At 45.1% G+C, this 15,788-nt stretch overlaps 1 protein-coding gene across 1 annotated transcript; it reads right to left on the bottom strand.

Annotated features, from left to right (window-relative positions):
- Positions 1-769: 769 nt before the first annotated feature.
- LOC143767922 (uncharacterized) lies at positions 770-11,611 on the bottom strand. Its single transcript, XM_077256441.1, has 4 exons — positions 11,573-11,611; positions 11,242-11,456; positions 9,878-10,845; positions 770-1,495 (listed from the first exon to the last, which is right to left on the bottom strand). The coding sequence occupies exons 2-4, from the start codon at positions 11,435-11,437 to the stop codon at positions 770-772; spliced, it is 1,890 nt and encodes a 629-aa protein (XP_077112556.1). The 5' UTR covers positions 11,438-11,456; positions 11,573-11,611.
- Positions 11,612-15,788: the final 4,177 nt, after the last annotated feature.

The raw sequence follows: 15,788 nt of genomic DNA, 5'->3' as shown, positions 1-15,788 counted from the left end.
ACCGCAAATTTCCTCAATAGATGATCCAAAAAGATTGCTACTTTACCACAGAGAGACCCCCTGCCCGACACAATCGGATGGCCAGGGGGTTTCTGAAGGTCCTTATGGATCTTTGGCAGGGTGTACAGGATGGGAACCACCGGATACTCAACCACCAGATATTTGGCCAATTTATCATCAATTAAGCCGCTATCTAGCGCTTCCTCGATTAGCAAGTCTAGTTCCAATTTGAACCTCTGGGTTGGGTTCACCAGCAGCCTCTCATAGACCTCTGTATCAGAGAGTTGTGACCTTATCTCATCCATATATTGAGCAGTATCCATCACCACCAAGGCACCGCCCTTGTCGGCCGCCTTGATGGTGATGGACTTGTTGTTCTTCAAATTACCAATCTCTTTTCGCTCAGCATATGTCAGATTTGAATTTAATCTCCTCCTCTCACATTTCAATCTAGCTATATCTGTTTTTACCAATTTACAAAACGTCTCCACAACCGGATCCTGTACTGGAGGCACAAAATCACTTTTATTGTGGAGACCAAACATGTCTAGAGAGAGGTGTGTATGGGAAGTCAAGGCCACAGACCCCTCTTTTTCTGAAAAGAATACAGCCAATTTCAAACGTCTGAAAAAAAGATACAGGTCATTGTCGATATTAAACCAATTCGCCCCACTAGTGGGGCAAAAAGAGAGACCTTTAGAGAGCACCTTAACCTGTGAATCTGAGAGGGTTAGTGAGGAAATATTTACCACCAGGGAAGGACTTGTACTTATTTCTTCCTCCCTTTGGATCTCGTCACCAAGCCTTGATTCTCTCTTCCTGTGTTTCCTGCCACCCCTGTGGCCACTCCGTCTCCTGGGGATATCACCATCTCCTTGGATAAAAAACGAGTCGTACTTGCCACACCGCCCTCGTCTGTGGAGTCAGATTCACCACCTGTAAAACCAAAAGCCGCTGGCGCATTTGACCCTCTCCGGGGTCTCCTTGTTCTCTTAGGGGCACCTCTAGGGCGTCCAGGCCCAGATAACGGTTTATTGTGCATGGAGTTCTTAAATTGCCAACCATATACTCTATTGTTATTATAATCGTCCAGATCCCTGAACCATTTAGACCTTTTGGTCTCCTCCAGTCCAGTTCTGAATCTAGACAGATTTTCTTCCAATTTAGAGTTGATGTGGCCCAACTCATCCGTTGAGGTAATGGCCAGAATGGCACTCTTCGTTTCATCCTGTTTAATTTTTAAGCCTTCAATTTCCTTCCTCAGGAACTCTATATTTAGAAGCATAATATCAAAGGCATACTTGTTACTAATTGCTTCAAATTTAGCACAAAACTGTGTGTTATTAGGTAACAGGGTAGGTCTTAAACTAGGCCTTAACCCCCTAGGGATTCTCTTGGCCTTAAAGTACTCCACCAGTGTTCCAGCATGTAGCTCCAATGAAATAATTCTTCTCCTTTCCGTTTCCCATCTCATTTTCAACATTTCAATGGATGGCTGTTTCAGATATGAATTATCAACTTCAGCATTCGATATAATTCTTGCAGCATCCTCATCAGTATAATAAAAACAGGCAGAAGCTGGTTCACCATTGCTTATACCAGCACATATATCCATGTTAGAAAAATAAGAGTGCAGGCCAAAACCGGACCCAAACAACACCAAAAATAAAAAATTGGAAGTCAGGCCGCACCCTAAATTAATAATGTCTCTATGGACAACAGGGTGCCCGTCCACACCAGGGGATCCATCCCAGTATAAAGTCCAAATGCAAAAGAAGAAACGGACAGCACCACCGCAATTGTGACAGAACAGCTTACGTGTTTATTCTGCCATCTGCAACGTTTCGGTCCTGAGACCTTTATCAAGCATAGTGAAAAGACCATATAACCACCATTATATACCATCTGACCCAACCCATCAATTAACTAGTAACTTTGCGCACCAATGCGACTTGGAGAGAAGGAATGCTGAGAGAGCGCTCCTGTCATGCACACCTATGGCAGATTTGTTTTTGTTTTCTTTGTGCTGCTGTTATATCGGATCTGCGACATGCACACAAGACTCCTGCAAATCGATGATGTCATGGACATGTGTGCGGCGATGAACGTTCCTGTCCTGCGCACCTTTGATCCTGATGTGGTGTTGTAATTTCGGATCTGTGACATGTGCATAAGACTCCTGTAAGCCGATGACGTGCGCACAGTGATTGACATGAGTGGGCGTACACATTGGAGATGACACGTCGAGAAATCACTCCTTGGATTGGTGGACTGCTGAACATTGCATGCTGGGGAGGTGGCGGTCACATGATGCGAGAGCTGGAGAATTGATTGGACTGTTACCGCTATGAACACTCCCATGCTGCTATGGCAATCACTGATGCTATGCTCTGATTGGTGCGATTGGTGTTGTTTACACCATGGACTCTGGGGATGTTTATGTGGATTTATGGGCGCAATTCAATAGTAGAGAACGATCAGAGTAAGTTGAACTATGTTAGTAGTTAGTATATACAGAGGGCTGGTTATTGGTTATTGTTTTTTACTGTGTATATGTCTGTTATATTTAATGTCGTTTTTTCTAATTGCACATGGCTACCCCATTGGTTACTAGTTAATTGATGGGTTGGGTCAGATGGTATATAATGGTGGTTATATGGTCTTTTCACTATGCTTGATAAAGGTCTCAGGACCGAAACGTTGCAGATGGCAGAATAAACACGTAAGCTGTTCTGTCACAATTGCTGTGGTGCTGTCCGTTTCTTCTTTTGCATTTGGACTTTATACTGGGATGGATCCCCTGGTGTGGACGGGCACCCTGTTGTCCATAGAGACGTTATTAATTTAGGGTGCGGCCTGACTTCCAATTTTTTATTTTTACAATTGCCAGAAAGTCAGGAGGAGGAGCAGGGTGCGGATGTGGAAGATGAGGTGGTGGATGATATAGTGACTGACCCAACCTGGCAGGAGGACATGCAGAGCGAGGAAAGCAACACACATGGGGAAGGAGGCATATCACCCCAACAGGCAGGAAGAAGCAGTGTGGTGACCACAGACAGAAGGCGTGCATTTGTTCCCCATAACACCAACAAGAGGGAAGTTGCCATTCCAACTGTTAGATCATCCCAAGTCTGGTTATTTTTTAAAGACTCTGCCAATAACCCCAAACAGGCCATTTGCAGCACCTGGCATGCCCGCATCAGCAGGGGTAGCAAAACTACCAGCCTGACCACCACTAGCATGATCAGGCACATGGCAGCAAAGCACTCGACTTTGTGGGCCGACCCCCAGGTTCCAGGAACACTGTCTGCAGGGGACACCACTGCTTCTTCCACTGTTTTGCATAGAAGCCAATCCCCAGTCCACCGTGCATGTGAAGATGCCTCTAGTCCTGCACCTGTTGTTGCCCACAGTCAAGCAGCACCATCATCAAACTCGTCCAGGTACTTGTCCCAGCACAGCCTTCAGTTGTCTATACCCCAGTCATTGCAACGCAAGCGGAAATACCCAGACAGTCCTAAATTCTAACATTTCTCTTCTGCTTGCGCTCGAAATGTTGCCTTTTAGACTTGTTGAAACAGAAGCTTTCCACTAATGATGGTGGCGGCCGTCCCAAGGTACTTGGTCCCTAGTCGCCACTATTTCTCTTGGTGTGCCATACCAGCATTACACCAGCATGTGTCCCACAACATTACCCGTGCGCTCAACAATGCTGTTACTGGGAAAGTCTACCTAACCACAGACACATGGACAAGTGCTAGTTGGCAGGGACGATACATCTCACTGATGGCACACTGGGTTGACATAGTGGAATCCGGGACACAGTAGGACCTTGGGATGGAACACATCCTCCCCACGCCGAGGATTGCGGGCCCTATGTCAATCAGGGTTGCCCCCACAGTCTGCACCTCCTCCTCCTCTTCAGCCTCCATCTCTGAAATAAACACATCAATCAGAAGCTGGAAGCACTGCAGCACTGCCTCAGCCAAGCGGCAATAGGCTGTGCTGAAGATGATCTGCATAGGTGACAAACCGCACAATGCTGTAGAGTTGTGGACAGCGCTGAAAGATCAGTCAGATATTTGGATGACACTGCTGAACCTACAGCCAGGCATGGTCGTGTGTCACAATGGCCGGAACGTGGTGGCGGCTCTGAGGCAAGATGAGCTCACACAAGTACCTTGCTTGGCCCTAGTGCTTAAGCTCATGGTTCAACATTTTCTGAAAAGCTACCCTGAGCTGCCGGATCTGCTAGTGAAAGTACGCCATCTGTCTGCTCATTTTATTAAGTCAGCTATGGCTTCAGCTGCCCTTGCCATGCTTCAGCAGCCTTTGCAGCTTCCAGCTCACCAACTGGTGTGTGATGTCCCCACATGCTGGAACTCTACGCTGCATATGTTGGAAAGGATTTGTGAGCAGAAGAGGGCAGTTGTTGATTACCAACATCAGCAAGGCTGTCGATATTCAGTTCAGACTCCACACATAAGACCTCAGGAGTGGACATGGATGTTAGACATATGTACTATCCTACAAACGGACTGCACCAAGATGGTGAGCGGCGATGACGCCATAATTAGCGTTGCCATCCCGCTTCTCAGCATTCTGAAAACCTCTCTGCTCACAATTAAAGAGGATGCATTGCAGGCAGAGCATGAGGACATGCATCAAGGAACCATACAGGGGGATTACACTCAGCCCAGCCTCATGTCTTCCCAACGTGTATTGATAGGTAATGAGGAGGAGGAGGAAGAACAGGAGCTACATTCATGCTCTATAGACGCTACTACAAGCACACCTGTCATACCATCTGTTCAGTGGGGATGGCCTGAGGACAGGGAGGAGGAGGATAAGGGTGAGTAGGAGGAGGATAGCATGGTCAATCATCCTGTTGGCGAGGACACGGAAGTCTTGTCTGTTAGCAGTCTGGCACGCATGGCTGACTTTATGTTGCGCTGCGTTTCACGTGACCCTCGCATTATAAAAATTTTTGGTGACACTCATTACTGGTTGGTGACACTTCTAGACCCATGCTGCAAGGAGGACTTTCAATCTCTTCTGTCAGAGGCAGAGAGGTGTACTAAAATGTTGCAGTACCGGAGGGCCCTTGTAGAGGAATTACTTAGAAAGTTCCCATGTAAGAACGCTGGCAGAAGATGTCAGAGTTTGTTGTACAACCAAGGAGTCCAAGCGAGAGAGACAGAAGTACAATCCAGCTCAGGCAGGGGAACAATGGCAAAGTTCTGGGACAGTTTTCTCAAACCCTCCCATCGTGCTGGGACAGAGGCAAGGGATGCTGTCACAAGAGTGCAATGTTTGGGAAGATGCTGAGGGAGTACCTTGCAGATCATACAAACATCCTCCGGGATTCCTCTGTGCCTTTTAATTATTGGGTATCCAAGCTGGACACGTGGCATGAACTGGCTCTCTATGCCTTGGAGGTCCTGGCCTGCCCTGCGGCTAGCATTCTGTCGGAGCGGGTTTTTAGTGCCGCTGGTGGAATTATAACAGATAAGCGCATCCGCCTGTCAACTGAAAATGCTGACAGGCTGACTCTTATAAAAATGAACAATGGCTGGATTGGGAAAGACTTCTGTACACCACCAAGTGAAAACAGCAAAACATAATCTCTAATACATTCTCTTTTTTGGGGAGATGTATTCTCATGCACCTCTTCACAACCACACATGGGTATATGCTTCCAGATTTGGTCTGTTTGTTGTTATCCTCCTCCTTATCCTCATCCTCATCATCCACAACCAGTAGAACACCAGGGTGAACGGATTCCGTGATGCCAAAGTCACATGTTTTTTTGTGCAAGGGTGTTTTTATGATGCCCGTTACTAATTGGAAACCAAAACAATTGTTACTCCCACAGGGGGAAATGTCATAAAAAAGAGATGTATGTATATTTTTACCAATTATTCTTATATTTTCCATTTTCCCTATCTCTGGACAGTCCTCTAATGAGATAGTGTATACCTCTACAATAGAAAATAATTTAAAGACTTTTATATTGTATTTTTATTTATAGCCCTGTCTCTGAGCTGTTGCTAGGGACAAACATATCTCGTTGGACACATTCTGGCTTCATATCTATGAACCTGTGTTCGCCCCTCCCTTTTGTTATTTACGTTCAACAGTGGATTCACATTTTTTATGTATCTGTTTGATTTCATTATGATTTATCTTTATGTCTCCTCATTCTCCACCACTAGATCACCAGGCTTAGCGTCTTCTGTGCTGCTACAGGCAGTCCAGTTTTTGGGCAAGGGCGTCTATGATCCCCGTGAAATATTTTTAACAAATTTTCCCCCCATGGGCAAATGCTTGTCAGGCCATGCACTCCATTACAAGTCTCAGAGACCCACACCCCTAAATTGGGCATGCTTTTTAACTTGGTTGCCTGCAATGCCTCGTCCTTACCTGTCACTAGATGACCAGGGTTAACGTGCTCTGTACTGTTGTAGGCCACTGAATTTTGGGCAAGGGGGGCTGTGATGGCACTAGTTTATTTATTAAAAAAGATACCCCCCATTGTGGATTTGTTTGTCAGCTCATGCACTCCATTACAAGTCTCAGAGACCCACACCCCTACATTGGGCGTACTTCTAAACTCGGTTTCCTGCAATGTCTCTTCCTTATCTCTGACTACATGACCAGGGTTAACGTACTCTGTACTGTTATAGGTCAGTGAATTTTGGGCAAGAGGGGCTGTCACGGAAATAGTATATTTTTAAAAAAGGTACCCCCCATTGGGGAATTGTTTGCCAGCTCATGCACTCCATTACAAGTCTCAGAGACCCACACCCCTACATTGGGCCTACTTCTTAACTCGGTTTCCTGTAATGTCTCTTCCTTATCTCCGACTACATGACCTGGATGAACGTGTTCTGAACTGTTGTAGGCAGTTGAAAGTTGGGCAAGAGGGGCTTTGATGGAAATAGTATATTTTTAAAAAAGGTACCCCCCCAGTGGGGAAATGTTTGTTAGCTCCTGCACTCCATTACAAGTCTCAGAGACCCACACCCCTACATTGGGCCTACTTCTTAACTCGGTTTCCTTCAATGTCTCTGTTAGGTGTCGAGTTCCCACTGCTGCACAGGAGGAATCTCGAACCATCTCTGCTGCGGTCTCCCATTCTCCTCCAGCTGCAGTGGAGCCTGCTCAGCAGAGACGTCGGTCCCAGCATCTAGCTCAAGCTGATACTGTACGGCTGGTTATTGCTGTCCTTCCAGGCTCAGCCATTGTAGCCAGTGCTGATCAGCGGCGAGCAGGCATCCCTGGGATTAAGTCCTGCTTTTCTTCTTCTGAGCATGCCCAAGGGACGACCTCTCACTGGAGGTCTGGAGTCACATGCTCAGGTCCTGTAGCAGCTCCTATTGGACCTCTAGGAAGGTCCCGGAGAGCTTACGCTATAAAAAGGTTTGCATGGCTGCACGGCCATGTGCTAGTGTAAACTTATTATCGTGTGTGGATTTATGCCTGTCGATGGATGAAAGCTCCAAATCATTCCCATCCCTAGTGTTGTTGACTGTTCACGAATGGTGGAAGCTACCTAGCACCTGACAGTGCTATCCCGCACAGCTAGCACATGATACAGTATCTGATAGCAGTGGCTGCCTGTGCGGCGCCATGCCCTAATAGAGCGCTTTCCTGGCCCAGGTCTGGGTGGTTGGTGGCGTCTGCTAGAGCGGCACTGCATGCACTCTTGTGCAGTAAATTTTTAGTTCTATTAATCTCTGAAATCCCAGTAGCAGTGTCGAGCGCAAAAGGTCTAGAGCAGAGGTGTCAAACTGCATTCCTTCGAGGGCCGCCAACAGGTCATGTTTTCAGGATTTCCATAGCATTCCACAAGGTGCTAGAATCATTCTGTGCAGGTGATTAAATTATCACCTGTGCAATACAAGGAAATCCTGAAAACATGACCTGTTGGCGGCCCTCGAGGAATGCAGTTTGACACCTCTGGTCTAGAGGAGCTCTTTCCCTGAGTCTTGGGACAAAGTTCTGTGGCTCTTTGCTTGCGCTTTCTGCGGTACCTCGGCCCAATGATGCAGCGGGGTTCGCTTCCTGTGTGTATCCACATTATACCGCCATATAGTCCGTCATTACTCAGCAGCAGGTTCCATCTCTGCACGGTGGACCCCGGGCTGCGAACTCACCTTATACCATCCTTATAATTAATTGGTGCGTTCTGCTAGCCCTAACATTACACTAGCGCCAGGGTCTGGTTAGTAATGGCGGACGAACAGCAACTGCAGCGGTACATCCAGCAGCTGGAGGGCAGGTTGGCGGCTCTCGAGCGCACAACCTTGGCTGTCGATGTTATCGCAGTAGATGTTCAGGCTGCTAGCATGGCTGCAGCTAGTTTGTCCACTGCCACCCCTGATCAGACTTTATCCCGTCTCACGCTCCCAGGTAAATACTCTGGCGATAGCAAGTCATGCAAGGATTCGTGAACCAGTGTGCGATACACCTTGAGCTCCTGGCTGCACGTCTCCCCTCAGAGCAGACTAAAGTGGGATTTATTATTTCTCCCTCGTCGGGCAGGGCCTTGGAGTGGGCTATTGTTGTGAATTCTGTTCTTGGGCTCCCTCCGGTGGTTATAAGTGGTAGCGCTGCTGTCTGTCCTTCACAGCAGTTATCAGGTGTGTCCACTCTGGACTGGGCTATTTAGTCTGGCCTCACCCTTTAGTCAGTGCCAGTTGTCCATTGTATTCTGGAGGATTCACATCCATTCATGGTTTCTCCTGCTTCCTGGTCTTTTCTCCAAGATAAGTTCTGCTTGTTTTGCAGCCCACATGTTGTGGGCCTCATTGTTCAGTGCATTTCATGTTTTTTCTTGTCCAGCTTAACACTAGGACTACTGGACTCGTGACCCCGCCTAGAACTACTGAAAGGAGTCATTTTGACTCCTTGCTTGTTTTCGTTTATTTTTAGAGTTTCATTTGTGGTTATTTATTAATAATTATATTTTTTGTAATGTATTATTATTGTGAGATCCAACAGTAATGCTTTTGATTGTTTTTTTTCTGCTTTTCTTATTTTTCTACAGAAAATAACAATAATTATAATAGACGTTTTTCAAACATTTTTTTTTATTCAAGTTCACACATATAAACAACAACTGAAGAACAAAAAGCAGAGAAAATGTAGGTGGAGGAGCATAAAAATGAAAATATGGCGCAGAATTCACCTTCTAAACATTTGGTGTTTCGCATTTTAGGCATTGCCTTTGATTTATGGCAGTACATTGCCCACACAAAGACTTACCACAAGTCTTACAATTGCCGACAGATCTATTTTTCTTGCACTTTTCTTTGATCTGGCAAAATTTTGTTTGAACCATCACTTCTGAACATGTAGAAACTTGGGACGTGGAACCCTTTTCCCTATCTGTGACATAAGGACCACTCAACTCTCTCACAAGCATTTGCAAAAATGCCTTGCGTGACATTTGTTGGTGGGTAATCTCCTTGAATATTATACATGCATTTATACCCGCAAAGTCTAAGGCATTTTCAAATGCATGAACAGGCCATCTCCTTGTGGATGTTCGTGTGGTATATTTTCGTGCCATCTGATCCACTACATCTACTCCATATTTTGTTTCATTGTAAAACTTTACCGTTTCTGGAGTTTTTTTAGCGGAATCAAACGCAACAACAACATCTGGATGGACGGAACTCAAAATGACAACATTTTTGTTGGGCTTTCCTTGATATACTGTAAGTGTAAAATTGTCTTAATTTCTAAACACTTTACTGTTGTACAATTCCTCTTTCATGGATTTTATTTCTTTAGGCACTTCTCGCCTTATCTTATTCAGTGTTCCCACGATGGTTGTTCCTTTGCTTTTTAGCTCTTTAGCTAATTTTACTGAAGTAAAATAATTATCGGTTGTAACATTGCGACCTTTATTCAAAAACGGGTCCAATAACTTCATTACCACATGGTCAGCTAAACGGTCCTCAGCACGGCGTGTGTCATCTTTGCCTAGATAAGGGAAGCCATTTGCCAGATATTTGCTCTCCTTATCAACAGCTAGCCAATATTTGTGGCCATATTTATCTGGTTTGGAAGGCATGTACTGCGTGAATGGACACCTAGTTTTGCTTGGGAAAAGTTGCTCATCCACCGTTATGTATGGGCCAGGTTTGTAACACGCAATACAATTTTCAATAAACCTGTCCCACACAGTAGAAAATAGAGCAAACTTGTCCGTTTGCAGTCTCTCCGATCGAGTAGATTTCTCATCAAATCTGAGAAACCTCATAATTTCAACAAAGCGGTCCCTAGACATTGTCGCTTTGCAAAACGGTATTCCCCAGTCATTACACCAAATACTGCTAATCGAGTGACGGTTCGTGCCAGATATTCCACGAGCATAGAATATCGCAATGAATGCATCTAGCTCCTCATCAGATAGAGTAAACTGTAAATTATTGTTCCTGCATGCTTCTGCAAGCGTACAGTTCTTTATATGTGTCAATATATATGAATCAAAAAATAAACGCCATGCGCTCAAAGGACTATCGATAATGATATTTCTTCTGGCGTATCCTGTAGGGCCAGGTGCTTCTCGAAGAATATTTTGGCTGTCACGCCTACCAGGCAAGTGTTGTCCAATTTCAACAGGTTTCCATTGAATACCATCCGCTGAAACTAGTATTCCTTCAGATTCGCCTTCTCTGGTGTTTGTTGTTGCATTACCTTCGCCGCCATCGTTATCTGTTGTTCTTTCATTTCTGGGACATTTTGCTGATTTTTTCTGTCCACGACCAGGAGGATGGTCACGAGGCAACATAACTGCATGAGCCCGATCCCCAGTTGATGTGCTTGGAATATCTGGAAAAAAGTTGATGAATATTTAGAATTTTTGTTTTGTAAGGGTACGTGCACACTGGCTGGATTAGCAGCGGAATATCCGACCGGATATTCTCACGACAATCCGGCCCGTACCTGCCCGCTCAGGTACAGAGCGGAGTTTCATACCTGCAGCTCCGCTCCGAACCCCGGGCTGGAGCCGCTGTCTGGGACGGAGCCGTGCTCACGCGTAAGCAAGCGCTGCTCTGTCCCTGACAGCGGCTCCAGCCCGGGGTTCAGAGCTTCAGGCATGAGCGGGCAGGTACAGCCTGTATTGCGGCAAGAATATCCAGATGGCTATTCAGCCAGAATTCTGCTAGTGTGTACAGGCCCTAACTCAGTGTGTGGAAGAACAAATAAATACACATAACTACTTACCTTCTGGATTTGTTCCTTCTGAGTCTTCAGATTCACTTGATATGTTCTGAGGAATGAAATCTTCATCACTGTCAGAATCAAATACATGTTCCTGCAATTCGGATTCCGATTCATCCTCCGGTATGGATTGCAAAGTAGCCAGAATATCCTGAGGCTTTATCAAACGTCTTCTCTCCATATTCCTCACAAATTCCATAATTCTATATAGTTCCCTGCTGAAAAATAGAAATGAAATGAAAACTAAAAGAAATAATAACTGTTCTGCCACCTTCAAAAGTAGGTGGGCTGAATCAGTTGACAGACAGCTAAACTATTTCATAACAATTCATACCTGTATGAGTCTTCAGAGCTCGTATGTCTGCGTCTGTTCTCTTTGTCTCTTCAGCTGAACTGAAAGTAAAGTTACTATCCAGAATACTGTGTCCTGCTAGGACCTTAGAAAAACACCACCCTTCATTAGCATAAGATAAGAGCCTAGAGTAAACAAGCTATTTTGTTCAGCATTACACAGTAATACAAGCAGGTATAACACAAGGAAAATGTGAAAAGTTGACATGTAAATTGAACTACATCTATATGAACATCAGGGTAAATAAGACAGAGTGAAAAAATTATGCACAAAACTTTATAGCAACATTTAGTGACAAAAGGACCTCAAAATATAGTAGGGAGTCAAAATGACTCCCTTCAGTAGTTCTTGGTAAATTTTGAAAAAAACGCGCAAATTTTTTACCAAAATTATTTATTCTCACAAAATCTTTTTTCACATCATATTTGAGGAAAAGTCACCGAGTTTCAAGCCGGAATTCTGAAAAATGTAGTCACAGAAGAGAAATAAAAAACGAAAGGAGTCAAAATGACTCCATCAGTAGTTCTAGTGTTAATCTGTGTAAGGATTTATGCAGTCAAGCTGGAATCTCTGGAGAGGCAGATATACCCTCCATATCTTTAGTTAGATGTGGAGTTTTTTGTATTTTCTGTGGTGGATATTTCCTAGTATTTTAATACTGACCGCATAGTTCTCTGTCCTATCTTTCCTATTTAGCTAGATTGGCCTCCTTTGCTAAATCCTGTTTTCAGCCTGTGTATGTTTTTTCCTCTCCTCTCACAGTCAATATTTGTGGGGGGCTGCCTATCCTTTGGGAATTTTCTCTGAGGTGAGATAGTTTTCCCTTTTCTATCTATAGGGTTAATTAGTCCTCCGGCTGTGTCGAGGTGTCTAGGATCAGTAGGTACATCCCACGGCTACTTCTAGTTGCGGTGTTAAGTTCAGGGTCCGCGGTCAGTATAGATACCACCTTCTCCAGAGTACGTCCAGTGCTACTCCTGGGCCACCAGATCATAACAGTACAACTGGCCTACAATGAGTTAACCGCATCTCAGAAGAAGGGAAAGAAAGTGCTGAGCCATTTTTTTTTCTGTACTCTGTTGTGTTTTTTTTCCCTTTTTACCTCTGGGTGGTTCAGGAGTTTGGCGCTGACATGGATGTTCAGGGACTTGCTTCTCGTGTGGATCAACTTGCTGCTAGAGTACAGGGTATTTCTGATTATATCATTCAGACTCCAGCTTTGGAGCCTAGAATTCCAACTCCTGATCTGTTTTTTGGGGACAGGTCTAAATTTCTGAGCTTTAAAAATAACTGTAAACTGTTTTTTGCTCTGAAGCCCCGTTCCTCTGGTGATCCAAACCAGCAGGTTAAAATTGTCATATCTCTGTTGCGTGGCGACCCCCAGGATTGGGCATTTGCCCTGGAACCTGGGAATCCGGCATTGCTTAATGTAGACACCTTTTTTCAGGCGCTTGGGTTATTGTATGATGAACCTAACTCTGTAGAGCATGCTGAGAAAACCTTGTTGGCCCTGTGTCAGGGTCAAGAAGCGGCAGAATCATATTGCCAGAAATTAAGAAAATGGTCTGTGTTGACTAAATGGAATGAGGATGCTTTGGCGGCAATTTTCAGAAAGGGTCTTTCTGAATCCGTTAAAGATGTTATCGTGGGGTTCCCCACGCCTGCTGCTTTGAGTGATTCTATGTCTCTGACCATTCAAATTGATCGGCGCTTGTGTGAGCGCAGAGTTGTGCATTCTATGGCGTTGTCTTCTGAGCGGAGTCCTGAGCCTATGCAATGTGATAGGATTGTGTCTAGAGCTGAACGACAAGGATTCAGATGTCAGAATGGGTTGTGTTTTTACTGCGGCGATTCTGCTCATGTTATTTCTGATTGCCCTAAGCGTGTCAAGAGAATCGCTAGTTCTGTTACCATCAGTACTGTACAGCCTAAATTTCTGTTATCTGTGACCCTGATCTGCTCATTATCGTCATTTTCTGTCATGGCATTTGTGTATTCAGGTGCCGCTTTAAATTTAATGGACTTAGAATTTGCCAGACGTTGTGGGTTTCCCTTACAGCCTTTGCAGAGTCCTATCCCTTTGAGGGGTATTGATGCTACACCATTGGCTAAAAATAAACCTCAGTTTTGGACACAGTTAACCATGTGCATGGCGCCAGCCCATCAGGAAGATTGTCGTTTTCTGGTGTTGCATAATCTGCATGATGTTATTGTGCTGGTTTCCCATGGTTACAGGTGCATAATCCGGTGTTGGATTGGAAATCTATGTCTGTGACTAGTTGGGGTTGTCAGGGGGTTCATGGTGATGTTCCTTTGATGTCAATTACCTCCTCCCCCTCTTCTGAAATTCCTGAGTTTTTGTCAGATTTCCAGGATGTATTCAATGAGCCCAAGTCCAGTTCCCTTCCACCACACAGGGACTGTGATTGTGCTATTGACTTGATTCCAGGCTGTAAGTTCCCTAAGGGCCGACTTTTCAACCTGTCTGTGCCAGAACATGCCGCCATGCGGAGTTATGTTAAGGAGTCTTTGGAGAAGGGGCATATTCGGCCATCTTCTTCTCCATTGGGAGCAGGTTTCTTTTTTGTTGCCAAGAAGGATGGCTCCTTGAGACCCTGTATTGATTATCGCCTCTTGAATAAGATCACGGTCAAATTCCAATACCCTTTGCCTTTGCTCTCTGATTTGTTTGCCAGGATTAAGGGTGCTAGTTGGTTTACTAAGATTGACCTTCGAGGGGCATATAATCTTGTTCGTATTAAGCAGGGCGACGAATGGAAAACTGCGTTAATACGCCCGAGGGCCATTTTGAATATCTTGTGATGCCATTCGGACTCTCTAATGCTCCATCTGTGTTTCAGTCCTTCATGCATGATATATTTCGGAATTATCTTGATAAATTCATGATTGTATATTTGGATGATATTTTGATTTTTTCAGATGATTGGGAGTCTCATGTGAAACAAGTCAGGATGGTATTTCAGATCCTTCGTGATAATGCCTTGTTTGTGAAGGGGTCTAAGTGCCTCTTTGGAGTACAGAATGTTTCTTTTTTGGGCTTCATTTTTTCTCCCTCATCTATAGAAATGGATCCGGTTAAGGTTCAGGCCATTCATGATTGGATCCAGCCCACATCCGTGAAGAGCCTTCAGGAATTTTTGGGCTTTGCTAATTTTTATCGCCGTTTCATTGCCAACTTCTCCAGTGTGGTTAAACCCCTGACCGATTTGACAAAGAAAGGCGCTGATGTGACGAATTGGTCCTCTGCGGCCGTTTCTGCCTTTCAGGAGCTTAAACGCCGATTTACTTCTGCCCCTGTGTTGCGACAGCCGGATGTTTCTCTTCCTTTTCAGGTTGAGGTTGACGCTTCTGAGATTGGGGCAGGGTCCGTTTTGTCTCAGAGGAATTTTGATGGTTCCTTGATGAAACCGTGTGCCTTCTTCTCTCGAAAATTTTCGCCTGCGGAACGCAATTATGATGTCGGTAATCGTGAGTTGTTGGCGATGAAGTGGGCATATGAGGAGTGGCGACATTGGCTTGAGGGGGCTAAACATCGTATTGTGGTCTTGACCGATCATAAGAATCTGATTTACCTCGAGTCTGCCAAACGGCTGAATCCTAGACAGGCCCGATGGTCCCTGTTTTTCTCCCGTTTTGATTTTGTTGTCTCGTATCTTCCTGGTTCTAAGAATGTTAAGGCTGATGCCCTCTCTAGGAGTTTTTTGCCTGATTCCCCTGGGGTCCTTGAGCCGGTCGGCATTCTGAAGGAGGGGGTGATTCTTTCTGCCATCTCCCCTGATTTACGACGGGTTCTTCAGGAATTTCAGCCTGATAAACCTGACCGCTGTCCAGTGGGTAAACTGTTTGTTCCTGATCGATGGACTAGCAAAGTGATTTCTGAGGTTCACTGTTCTGTGTTGGCTGGCCATCCTGGGATTTTTGGTACCAAGATTTGGTTAGTAGGTCATTTTGGTGGCCTTCTTTGTCACGTGATGTGCGCTCCTTTGTGCAGTCCTGTGGGACTTGTGCGCGGGCCAAACCTTGCTGCTCACGCGCCAGTGGGTTGCTTTTGCCTTTGCCGATCCCTGAGAGGCCTTGGACGCATATTTCTATGGATTTTATTTCAGATCTTCCGGTTTCCCAGAGGATGTCGGTTATCTGGGTGGTTTGTGACCGGTTTTCTAAGATGGTTCATTTG

This window comes from Ranitomeya variabilis, chromosome 4 (assembly GCF_051348905.1).
Source record: "Ranitomeya variabilis isolate aRanVar5 chromosome 4, aRanVar5.hap1, whole genome shotgun sequence".
Taxonomy (NCBI): Eukaryota; Metazoa; Chordata; class Amphibia; order Anura; family Dendrobatidae; genus Ranitomeya; species Ranitomeya variabilis.
The sequence above is the reverse complement of the archived record's forward strand: the minus strand, read 5'-3'. Positions and strand labels throughout refer to the sequence as shown.